A 12,581-nucleotide genomic window follows, 5' to 3' on the forward strand; every position below is an offset into this window, starting at 1 on the left:
GGGAAAGAGTAATTGCTCCCACAAGATGCCCTGCCCCCTTCTCCTTCCTCCTTCCCTTCCTCCCAGGGAAGCCAGGGATGGGCAGCCACAGGGCACAGCCTTTCTGTTTCTGTTCCAGGGAGACCTCACAGATTCTGTCACAGAAAATAACTGTCTTCTGTCTCAGTTGCCTTCCTGTCTCCAAACTAAATCACGAACGCAGGCCATTTTAGTTTCAGCCACATGCAAAATCACATTATTTGCTTAGGTTAACCCCATGGGTTGATAAATCCTCTACTTTGCATGTATCTAAAGGCTTCAGGGCCTGTTGCCTTGGACACAAATAGGAGATACCACTGGTTGCAGCTTGGTGGGATGAACACGGCTGGGCACTGCTTTCTCTGCACCACTAACCTCTCCACCTCCCAGGACTGGTAGTGGGATGGGGCTCTACATGGGCCACTGAATGCAGGGCTCCCTAGACTGGCCTGCCAGCCTTTCTCCTCTTTCTTATTCTTCTGAGGCCACAGAGACTCCTCTGTGCTTGGGTGTCAGGACAGGTCTATTCTAAAGGAGAAAGAATGGGGACTTCCCTGGTGGTCCAGTGGTAAAGAATCTGCCTTACAATGCTAGGGGATACAGGTTTGATCCCTGGTCAGGGAACTAAGATTCCCACATGCTGTAGGGCGACTAAGCCCACACAACTAGAGCCCACAGGCCACAAACTACAGAGCCCACCTGCCCTGGAGCCTGCGTGCCACAACTAGAGAAGAGAGAACCCACACTCCATAACTAGAAAGAAGCTGGCGAACCACAACGAAAGATCCCACGCTGCAACAAATATCCCTCATGCTGCAACGAAGACCCGACACAGCCAAAAAAATAATAAATATATCTTTTTTTTTTGTTCTGACTTCTTCCATTCTTTTTTAAAAGATGTATTTATTTCTTTTTATTTAGAAATAAATACATCTTAAGGAAAAAAGAAACTAATAAGAAGCTGCTATATAAAAAATAAATAAAATTCTAAAATTAAAAAAATAATACACTGTAAGGATACATTGTACAACAGGATATAGCCAATATTTTATAAAAACTATAAATGGAGTATAACCTTTAAAAATTGTGAATCACTTTATTGTATGCCTCTAACTTATATAATATCGCACAGCAACTATATGAATAGAAAGTTTTATTCCAAAGAAAAAAAGAAAGAATGGAAGAAGTCAGAACAGAAACGTGGTGTCTGACTCTCAGCCTGGCACCTCCACCAGATGTCCCCATTTGTCTTCTTCCAGCTGTGGAGAGAGTTTATCCACTAGTGTCCAAATGCCTCAGCTTACAGCGGAGGAAAGTGATTCCCCAAAGGATGTATGTGTAGAGTGTGTGTGTGTGTGTGTGTGTGTGTGTGTGTGTGCGCGTGTGCGTGTGTGTTTGCTTGCCCCCTCTCCCATTCCCCTACCTCTTGTCCTCTCCCCTGGGGAGGAGGCAAGCTCCTTGAGAGAACCTGGGTTCCTGGGGGTCCCTGTTTGGGCTGCATGAGTTGGAGGAACTGCCTTTGGTTGCACAAGAGTTCTGGGTTGGGTTCCTCTCTTGATGTCTCCAGCATGGCCACAGTTTTCCATCATCTGAGATTTGGGGTCTGCTTAGGCCCTTGGGGTCCCTTTCCTCATGCTGCCTTCTCTCTCTGCCCCTCAGCAGGTCTCCCGAAGGCTGTGGTGAACATTCAGCCTGCGTGGATCAATGTGCTCAAGGAGGATTACGTGACGCTGATGTGTCAGGCGACCAACCTGTGTGAAGGCAACCTCACCCTGTGGTTCCATAATGGGAGCTTCATCCACAGCCAGAACCAGTCCAGCTATAGCTTTAAGGCCAGCAGCAATGACAGCGGAGACTACAGGTGTCAGAGAGAGCAGACCAGCCTCAGCGACCCTGTGCATCTGTATGTGACTTCCGGTCAGTGGAGGAAGGCCTGGGAGAGTCTGGGAGAACAAGGATAGAAGAAACCTGCTTACATGGCAGAGGTTTTTCTGGAAAGGGGAATTGCCTGCTTACTGGGAAGCATGGCTGTGAGTTGTTTGAAGGGGTTTTTGTCCACTGATTTCCCTTTTCACGCGCCCCATTGCTTAGTATGTGTGGTGAGGTGGAAGTTCCTAAGAGATTTCTCAGAATATGCTGGGCACTGTTGTCTCGGTGCTGACTGGGCAAGAAGGTGACAAGGCCACTGACAGGCAGCTGGGTATGAGAGAAGCAGAAGGAAATCCCTAGTTCATAGAAATCCTTCCATTTTTATGGCAGAGTCAAATGCACAGACAGACCACAACTGAATCCTAGCCCTGGAAATTATAGCCATGTAAACATGATGATTTCATTTACCTTTGAGCTTCAATTTCCTTATCTGCTCAGTGGAGATACTCTGCCTCCCCCATCAGGTCCTGGTGAGAATCAGCATTTCCCTGCCCCCGTGCCCTCTGTGCAACTTGAGGTGAAAGTTGTTTCTTTCTTTCTTTCTTTTTTTTTTTTCGGTACGTGGGCCTCTCACTGTTGCAGCCTCTCCTGTTGCAGAGCACAGGCTCCGGACGCGCAGGCTCAGCGGCCATGGCTCACGGGCCCAGCCGCTCCGTGGCATGTGGGATCTTCCCGGACCGGGGCACGAACCCATGTCCCCTGCCTCGGCAGGCGGACTCTCAACCACTGCGCCACCAGGGAAGCCCGAAAGTTGTTTCTTAACCACTTTCTATACCCAGCCCCAGGCATGGGACCGGGCTTAATAAACGTTTGCTGAGCAGATCAATGATCCTCCAAAGGTCCTGGCAAGAAATACGTTCTCCATAGAGAAAAGCTGCAGTGTGATTCTGATGAATATTGTCAGTGCTATTCTTCACTTAGTCCCCTTCCCTCACCCAGTTCTCAAATTCTCCCCAAAGGTATCTAGGCCCGGTGGGCCTGCAGCTCCAGGCCTGCAATCTCTACCCTCAGTGCTCAGCAGGAAAAGACAGTCCTGGAGGGAAGCCCCAGAGACCTGGCAGGGCCTCAACCTTCAGTGCTCCTCCTCTCTAGGAGGGGGTGGAGGTGAGGGATCCCTCCCCTGAGACTGCGCAAGTTCCCACCCAACCGGCAGGTGTGTTGACAAGGAACCCTGGCACATGAGGTGGACACCACCCTGAAGGACCCAGGTGAAGAGCTAGAAGGCCTGGAGCCAGAGCACCAGCCATGGGGACCCTGAACCACTGTCATGGAGACTAGAGTCAACAGAATGCCGACTGCACCAGTGGGAGTCCCGACTCAGGTGGTAGCGCTCGTTCCCAGACAGCTCAGTGCCATGGTATGAACAGCAGGCAGAGCAGGCCCCGCAGGGGCAGCTCCGTGGGCCTCAGTATCTCCAGCAGTTTGTGTCCAGCAGCAGCTCAGCAGGCCCGGCTGCATAGCCTGGCTGCTATCTAGCGGCCACACAGCAGGCCAGCTCCCCCAAACACCAGCACAGCGCAGCAGCCGAGCACCACCCAGCCTCCGTCAATCTGGCCACAGCATCAGCCTCCCAACTCACCAGCCAATCCCGGAGTGAACTCTCCCAGTGTTACCACTGTGACCCAATCTGTGCTACTGGGGAACACCACCTCCTCCCCCTCAGCCTCCTCCCCCAGGCCCAGATGTATCTAAGACCACAGCTGGGAAACCTGTTCCAGGTAAACCAGACCTTGGCCCAGCATGTGCCTCTAGCTTCTCACCTCATCCTGATGCCTATTAGGGCAGTGGCAGTAGTCCAGCAGGAGGGGCTGTCTGCCCAGGCTGCTGGAGGCCATGTAGATGCAGTTTAGGTAGAGAACTTGGCACTGAGGAACAACAGGCTTAGCCCAAAGCTCCACCCAGAAAGCTATTCCCCTGTTTAGCCTCCCCCAGGCCTCTAGCCAGGCCCTAGCTGTGGCTCAGGCTCCCTGTAGGGCCTCAGGCCAGTTCTTTAGCCTTAGTCCAGCTGGTGGGGGCAGTGGGAAGAGCATTCGAAGGTACATGGGTCCAGGCAGAAGTGACCACCCACCTGGGCCTTTGGGTCAGTGGCCCTCCTCAGGAACAGGTGGTGCTTGGAGCCGTCCCAGGAAAGGCACAGGAGTGGTGGAGCCCTTGCCTGCATCCCAAACACGGACCCTGCTGCAGCTCCTCTGCCATCACCCATGCTGAGATCCAGGGCAAGTGCCACAGGGGTCAAGAGGACTCTAGCTGCGGTTCAGAGAATTCCAGTCATGGTAAAGAACTCTCTCCAATGTCCCTGGGCCTTTATCGGTGAGAGCTGGACATGGGGAATGTGACCCAGGAACCTCCATACGGCTGTGCCTACACCAGCATTCACGGCATCAACCCTGTGTTCCTGTCCAGTAATCTTAGCCACTGGAGTGCAGAGGAGGTGTATGAGTTTATTGCTTCTCTACAAGGCTTCCAGGAGATTGCAGGGGAGTTTTGTTCCCAGGAGATGGATGGAAAGGCCCTCTTTTGACTTAAGGAACACCTCGTGAGTGCCGTGAACATGAAGCTGGGCCCTGCCCTCAAGATCTGCACCAAGAGATTGTCCTCAAGGAGAACTAAGGTGGCCCTCGTGCACAAACCAGCCTAAGGCTGACACTTCCACTGTCCAGGTTACAACCTGGTACCAGTAGAGACTTTGCTGAGACGAAAGTGCTGTTCCAATGATGTGCACCTTCAGTAGAGGGGATTACCCAGACAGGAAGGAGAAGTGCAAGAATTGGTTGCTGGCGCTACATGGAAGCAGCTTTGATATTTTCTCCGGGTTCTACTTCATTTAAAAATATCTTCACGGGCTTCCCTGGTGGCGCAGTGGTTGAGAGTCCGCCTGCGGATGCAGGGGACACAGGTTCGTGCCCCGGTCCGGGAGGATCCCACATGCTGCGGAGTGGCTGGGCCCGTGAGCCATGGCCGCTGAGCCTGTGCATCCGGAGCCTGTGCTCCGCAACGGGAGAGGCCACAACAGTGAGGGGCCCGCGTACCGCAAAAAAACCCAAAAAACTTCCCAATTCTCCGCATTCCCACCTACCCCAACCCAACCTTTATAAAAGAGGCAGTCTAGGGAACCAGGACTGCTCACCTAATCCTGGAGTGGAATGTCTAGCCAGGGCCTGAGTTCCTCAAGAGGAGGGATACACAGGATGGTATGGGAGGAAATGGGTGGAACGCAGGGGTGCCTCCACAGTGGGAGAGGTGGGGTTTTCCAGCTTGTGTGACCCAAGTAGCAAGATCTGGTGCTCCCCACCTTCCCTGTGGATTGTCCCACTGTAGCCGTGGCCCAGAGTTTTCTCTTCGTTGTCACTCCCTCCCTCAGTGTTGAGCATTTTCACCTGCACTTGGCAGGCTCAGCAGCCAGTGTAGAGATTTTTTGGGCATCATTCCGATCTGCTGAAGGGGCTAAGCGTGGTTGACTAGCACACGTATGGCTGTTGTCATTTCTTTCTCATGTCCCGGCTCCCTTCCAACGTATCTGTTGTTTTCTACCCTTTCGTTTCAATTCCAACTCTGCTCTGTCCTATAGCTTTAGGAAAAAGAAGTGTGTGGGCTGAGGTCAGATTATAAGTACCCACCTTAGCCTCTATTCCCTATACGACAAAGAAAGTAAATATCTTTTTCCTCAGTAAAAGGATGAAAATCGGGGGAAAAAAGTACACAGCAGGCTAATGGCCCACCCGTGTCACTGCTGCCAAAGTTCCTGCTGAAGTGAAATTCCATATTTACTAACATGCACCAAATAAGCTAATATTTGTTAGATGTCCGTGACTTTCCCCAAAGACACTTGACTCTGCTGTGTTCCCCCCACATGTTGTCTCCTATGTCAGACTGGGTCCTTCCTTCCCTCCCTCCCTCAGGGAAGGGACTGTACTCCTGAGTCTCCTGTATCCTTCCTGCAGAAAGAAGCTTGTTGGGCAGGACAGGAACAGGAAGACAAGCATATCCTGAGCACCTACTATGTGCCAGGAACTACTGTAGATAGCTAATGGTATTATTGTGACTCTTTTCACATACGAGGAAACGGAGGCCCAGAAGAGTTAAACTATTTGCCCAAGATCACAGAGCTCATACATGATGGAGCTAGAATTACAGAGCAGAGGTGTCTGATTCCAAACTTAAGCTCTTCCCTCCACACACAGTGGCCCACCAGTAAGGATGGTCTGGGTCTCGGATTTGAGTCAAGACCTCCTGGGTCCTGGGGTCCCTTTGTGTCTTTCAGACTGGCTGCTGCTCCAGACCCCTAGCCTCGTGTTCCAGGAAGGGGAGCCCATCGTGCTGAGGTGCCACAGCTGGAGAAACAGTTCTCTGAATAAGGTCATATTCTTCCAGAATGGAAGATCCAAGACGTTTTCCCATCTGCGTTCCAACTTCTCTATCCCACAAGCAAACCTCAGTCACAGTGGCGAGTACCACTGCACGGGATTTATCGGGCAGACAATGTACACATCAGAGCCTGTGACCATCACTGTCCAAGGTGGGAACTCTGTGCAGGTGAAAGGAGGGGAGAAGAGGGGTTAGACATTTAGGGGTAAGGTCACATGGACCTACAGGGAGATCTGAGCAAACCTGGGCTCTGCGGCAAAGGGCAGGGGCATGGCACCTTGCTAATTGCTGGCCAGAGTTCGGAGTCCTCAGCTTCCAGGTGATAGGTGACAAGGCTGTTGTTCCTCTTTGAAATATAGGCCCCATCACACCAAGCCCAGCAGTGGAACAGAGCTCTGTCACTGGTGCAGAAGTTCTCTAAGTGCCTGGACATTCCTGAGAGCTGAGGTTTTCCTAATTTCTTCTCATGTCTCATGATATGTCCATTCACTCTCAAAGGCATGGCATGTCCTTGAGAGTTCAAGGCTCTGCTGGGTACAGTGGTGGAGGCGTCAGGTTCACCCTCCCTGCCATCCCCGAGGGCTAAGAGGAACCCTTCCCTCTGCCTTACACACTCAACAGCGTGCCTTCATTAGATTAGCAGAGAAACGTGGGTATGGGAGAGGCACAAGCCCAGTTCCAGAAATCCTGTGCAGGTGAGGTGGAGGGGAGAAGTGAGTGTTGTGTTGGAGGAGGGACAGGACGCCTGTGTTTCCCAGGGTCCAGCTTGAGCAACTCCTTGTTGGTGACGATAACGGTGGCTGTAGTCGCTTGCATTGCTGCAATGGCTGTTGCTGGTGCCATAGTAGCCTGGTTCTGCCTCAGGCGAAAGAAGATTTCAGGTTTGTGCCTCCCCTCGGTCCCTCTTGTTATCAGTTCCTACTTAGTCAAGGCCCTAACCCCAAACATTGCTAGAACCCTTATCTTTGGGCTAGAGAATCCTTAGCATTCAAATATAGTCCCATATTTTAGTCATTCATTCATTTAACAGGCCTGAACAAACTTGCTTATGTGTCAAGCACTGTGATAGACTCTGTGGATGTTGCCAGGATAAAGATGTTCAGTCTCTGCCCTCAGGGCGTTCATAATATTGTGGGGAAGACTGAAATGCAAATAGATCAGTATAATTAGAGGGGATAAGACCAGTATTAGAGAATGCAAAGGCTGTGACGGGGGACAGAAGAGCTGGCGCAACCCAGCATGGGCCGGGGCAGTTAGAGAAGGCTTCACAGGAATGCAGTGTTGTGTCGTGACTGAAACACACCTGGTGGGGCCAGACTACCTGAGTTTAAATCCCAGCTCCTCGGCTCACCAGCTGGATAACGTTGGGTGAGTTATGCAATATGTAGAAAAGATGGAGTTGGTGTATTAATTTAAGAATATGCAGATCATGACCTGCTGAAAGAGGAGGCACAAGCCACCCACATGGGCTTGGCAGGTCCCTCAGCAACTGATTTCACTTCCCAGATTGGGGAAGTGAAAACCCCGGGGTCATTTTGATTGAAAGTACAGTTTCGGTGCACTCACGCAAAGGAAGTAGAGTCACAAGACTTGCTACTTACAGATCCCAGAAATGGGAAAGGGGGTGGCAGTCCTCTGTCCCTGGTCATGGGTGAGCAGGAGAGAGAGAGCAGTGTAGCAAGCAGCTACTACTTATAAAGTGATTGGGGCAGAGGACACTATTTTGCGGGCTTAACTCTAAGTGGTTATTTTAAAAGGTGCCCCAGGAAAAGCAAAGCGAAAACTTATGGCGGGAGTCCTAAACTCAAGTCCTTATCTCAAATGTTCCGATTCCGGTTGTAAGCGGGTTATCATACTGTAAAACGCCCAGGCAGCAGCTCAGGAAAACAAAGTTGTTTTTTCAGGAAAATAAAAGTTGTTTTTCTCATCACATTCAACTTCTCTGTGCCTCAGTTTCTTCATCTGAAAAATGAGGCCACGAATAGAACCCACCTCACAGGGTTATGAGGGTGAATGAGTCGGCAGCTAGCAGACAGCAAACATCACATAGTATGAGTTGTTATCGTTATGGAGGAGGTGATGTTTGAGGGTAGCAGTTAACCAGGCAAAGAGGATTAGAAGAGCATTCCAGGTGTGGGGGCCAAGACACGGAAATGAGAAGCATTGTGGCTAGGATGGGGATCGTGGAAGAGTAAGGAGGTTGCTGTAGGCAGTTTGATGCCATTGAAGCCATAAATTACGAGGCAGAAAAAAAGGAGAGATGAAAAGCAGGGCAGAAGGATGGATTCCAGGTCATGGAATCCACGTAGGCTACCTTTGAAGAACTAAGCTGTATTCCAAAGGGGTTGGCAAGAGCACAGGAGGGCAGTAACCACGTCTCCTTGTTCTGCGCTCTCCCCCGTCCACCCCCCGCCAGCACCTAGCACATGCTTGCCACGCAGCAAGCTGGTCAATAAACATTTGTTCACTGACTGATCAGCTGAAGAACTTCAACTCTCGGAAAGCAGCCTCCTTCCCCCTTAGTACTAACGTAAAAGAGCCGAGAGAGAAGGGAAGGTGTCCTACAAATCTAATAAGCAAATGGTCACGATTCATAACACTGAAAAGCTAGCTTGCTGGTGAGAGAAAGCGCTAAAGATATCCAGATACAGAGAAAGTAAAAGGGAGAAAAGACTCAGAGCCATTGACAAAGAGAAAATAATACTGATACCTCACAAAGCACTTTGCAGTTGGTTCATAGCCAAGACCTCAGTTACTGATGATAAGTAAATGTAGAGACTCAGGGAGAGACACCGAGAGGGAGAAAGAGGTGTTCTTTAAAAGGCAGAGCAAGCTTAAGAAAGATGCAATAGAATAGCCTTTCTGACAGTCCCAGGAGTCCCTACTGTTAACCTAGCCAACTTACATCTCTCTAGACCAGCCCTTGTACAGGCTAGAGCAATCCCTGGGGAGTGGGGAGGAGAGGAGGTGTCTGTGTGGAAGAAGGGTGTGTGTTGCTTCTAACCCAATCTTGCCTCTGGTCATCCTTGGTCCTGAAGATTCAGGTCCTACCCCATAATCCTACTAACCTCCTATGTGCCCCTCCTAGCTCTCCCAGGAACACTTGAGCACAGGGAAATGGGAGAGACCCTCCCTGAGGAACCAGGTGAGTGCAGCTCCCCCTCTGGGGGCTCAATGACACCCTGCCTTGTGCATCAAGAAGCTGCTTGTGTGAGTTCTGCTGGGAGCACAGGAGAGGGAGGGGGCAGTGGGCAGAGGGCAGGGGCTCAAATCTCTTGGTCAGTTCTGAGACTAACTCCTGGGCCTAAAGAGGACCTCACTGGAGACAAGGAGAAGATGAACACCTGTCCTAGATAGAGAGGCGAGGGCCTTGTCCGAGTTTCTGGGGTCAGAACTGCTGGGGACTTTTCCAGAGCAGGACATCAGAGATACTTAGGTCTTTCTGTGGAGCTTTGGAAGAGCTGGCAGAGGACTGGGGTTAGACGCTGTAAGACTAAGGCAAATAGAATTAAGGGGATAAAATTCTAGAGGAAAGGAGAAAGAGCCCTAAGGAATAAAACCTAGATTTGCTGCAGAGTCTGTCTCTGTGGAATGATTGGGTAAGGGTAACAGGGCTCAGCTCTTAGTGGAACATTAAGAGGAGATTTCGGCCTGAGAAAGTTCTGGGGTACCACGTGCATTAGTGGGCTTCACTCTGTGGGCAAATCTTGGTTCTAATGCCCACTCGTGTAGGCTTATTAAAACGCAGGCCTGGCCCTAGCTCTGTCACTATCATAAAGGAATCTTGAGTGTCATTCCCCCTCCTGGGGTTTAGTCACCTCATCGAGGAGATGAGTGGGTTGGCCTGGGTGATCTCTAAGCCCTTCCAGGCCTGACATTCTGAGAGTCAGTGACCATCCAAGCCCTGGCCCAAGTGGGAATGTGTTAAAGGAGCAGTAATATTCCAGGCGACTTCCTGACTGCAGTTAAAGCCAGAGCACGAAGGAAACTGAAGCTTTCTCTGGGGACTCCCAGACAGCAGAAACGGACAGGAAAAAGAAGCCCTCGAGGACTCCACCTCAGATGGCCGGAGTATGACTCAGAGCAGAGCCAACAGGTTTGAGAGCTTGAGCAAAATGGCACAGCTGTCCGGCTGCGCTTTGAGCAAGGCCCCTATGTCCTGTGGCCAGGCCAAGTGGGGATATGGACCAGAGTCTTCACCAGGGCCAAAGTGCTGTAGAAAAAAGTGCAAACACAAGTGGATTAGCCATTTTGATGTTTGCTTCTACCTACACTGGCATAAATATATTTCACAAGGCATTTATTTCACAGGAAGGCATTGGGGCTGATGGTTTCCCAAAAGGCACGGCTAAGTTGCCGGGATGGTTGAGGGATGCATTAGAAGGAGAATTCAGGACGTGGTTTGTTCCAGAAGCTGGAGCATGGCACACAGGGACTCATTGTGTCCTGGAGATGAATGAAGACACTAGATGCATTGTCTCAGACTCCTTCCCCACTTCCTGAGGAATGCTGCTTTGCAGTTACTGAGGCTGCTTTTCGCACTGGCAAAGTGAGTTTATTGGCAAAAACATGAGGACATTTGGATGTGTTTTAGATCTTTACCAGGGAGAGTACTGGCTGGGTTGCTTGCTTCCTTCTTTCTTTTCCTCCAGCCTCCCTTGCTCACTCTCACTCTCATGCTTTCTTTCTTTATGAGATCAGGGAGTGTCAGATTCTTCAAAGTTCCAACAAAGATATACTACATCTGGCCAATGTGGAAAGGCCGCCATCTGTGGCTGGCAAACATCTGGATTACTTCACTCTAATACCAACACCCCCATCTCCTCCCCAGTATATCTCAGATCCCCGAAGCTGCCTGGTTGCTTTGAGGAAAACTCAGTGATCCTCTGAAATGAGTGCAGCACAAATGAGCGCCTCCCTCTGCTAGTGTGGCCCGTGCGGGAGGCCATGTCTGGGATACCAAGGGTGGGTGGGGGATGAAGCTTTTGGCCTGCAGGCCTGAGTTGGGGATCAGTGGTCCTCGCCTCAAGCCTGGTCTGGGCCTCAAGCAGCAGCGTGGGTAGGCAGTGCCCCCGCTGATCTCTGTTCTTTTTGCCCACAGCCAATCTCACTGATGCTGAAGAGGCTGCCAGAATGGAGGTGAGCCATCCCAGCCATGTGCTTCTCCTTCTCCTTCTCCCCTGCCGCTTCTTCTGTTGCCTTCATTCTTGTGACCTCTCTGTGGATCCCCATTGCTCCTTTCTGCTTTCTCTAGGCTGAGAATACAGTCACCTATTCACTTCTCTCGTATCCGGAAGTTGCAGAGGAAGAAACAGAGTCGTCGGGTTACCAGAACCACATTTAGTTTTCATTGTCTTGCCTGGGACTTGGGGAAGAGAATCAGAGAGGCCAAGATCTGGTGTCTTCTGTCCTGAATTCCTCTGAAGGAGGAGAAGAGGATGCTGCAGTTCTAAAGGAGAATGACTCTTCCAGAGTTATCTATGTGAATCCTAAAGCTCCCTGTTTTGAAAGCCACAGACGATATGGTCTCAGATAACTGAATGCTGATTTCTTCTGTGCTTCAGCACTTCTCGCCATCAGGACTCTTCTGTTATACATCCACAAAGCCAGTGAAAATTACCTTTATTAAGAGATTGTAGAAACATGGGAAATGCTTATGTTACAGGTTACATGAGAAAAATTAGATAAGTGTGTATGATTTCAAAAATGTTGAGATAGACTAACATATGCCAATATATTAAAAGTGATTGTTTCAGGGTGGTGGAATTATTGGTGCTTTTCATTTTCTCTGTTAATTTTTCTCTACAGATCATATATTACTTTTATAATAAAATACTACACTAACAACATTACCTTTTAAACACTGTACCGGTTGGAGTGTAGACTGATTCAGGGTCTGTTTCTTTTCAATGGTAAGAATCTTGGGAAGGTAGTAATGGGTAGGAAGTGAGGGAGAGAAAAGATTTGGAGTGTAGGACGAGTACCCCTCTTCTAAAAACTGAATATCCGTCTTCCAATGAATTTGTGTTCTTGTTTTCATGTCTCCTTCCCCTTCCTCCCATGGCAAATAAACACCAGTTCTCAGGAAGCCAAATTTCAGATGAGTCCTCAGTGGAGACTGCTGACTCTGCCCTGCTGTTCTCCTATTATAGTTAACAGAAGGATGTGAACTTCTCAGAGAAGTTCCCAGTAGGTTAGAAACGTGACTGACAGCTTCGTTGGGAGTTTGGTTGGTGCCCTTGGAGAGGGCTCCTTTTCCTGGGACTCTA

The 12,581-nt window shown here is 50.0% G+C and overlaps 1 protein-coding gene across 12 annotated transcripts in view; it reads left to right on the top strand.

The window, feature by feature from the left end:
- FCGR2B (Fc fragment of IgG receptor IIb) overlaps positions 1 to 12,178 on the top strand; it is a 51,000-nt gene extending 38,822 nt beyond the window's left edge. For 3 of the 12 annotated variants that reach the window (XR_004351229.1, XR_004351228.1, XR_004351237.1), the window contains 5 exons: positions 1,681 to 1,935; positions 6,209 to 6,463; positions 7,071 to 7,193; positions 9,401 to 11,451; positions 11,567 to 12,178. Coding sequence is in view for 3 of the 12 variants with exons in the window: in XM_032641953.1 (XP_032497844.1) it covers positions 1,681 to 1,935; positions 6,209 to 6,463; positions 7,071 to 7,193; positions 9,401 to 9,457; positions 11,414 to 11,451; positions 11,567 to 11,656 (818 nt within the window). In the remaining 9 variants the exon portion in view is untranslated. The remainder of the gene's footprint in view (positions 1 to 1,680; positions 1,936 to 6,208; positions 6,464 to 7,070; positions 7,194 to 9,400; positions 11,452 to 11,566) is intronic. The other 9 variants (XR_004351231.1, XR_004351230.1, XR_004351232.1 and 6 more) reach the window with 9 other exon arrangements.
- Positions 12,179 to 12,581: the final 403 nt, after the last annotated feature.

This window comes from Phocoena sinus, chromosome 1 (genome assembly GCF_008692025.1).
Source record: "Phocoena sinus isolate mPhoSin1 chromosome 1, mPhoSin1.pri, whole genome shotgun sequence".
NCBI lineage: Eukaryota > Metazoa > Chordata > Mammalia > Artiodactyla > Phocoenidae > Phocoena > Phocoena sinus.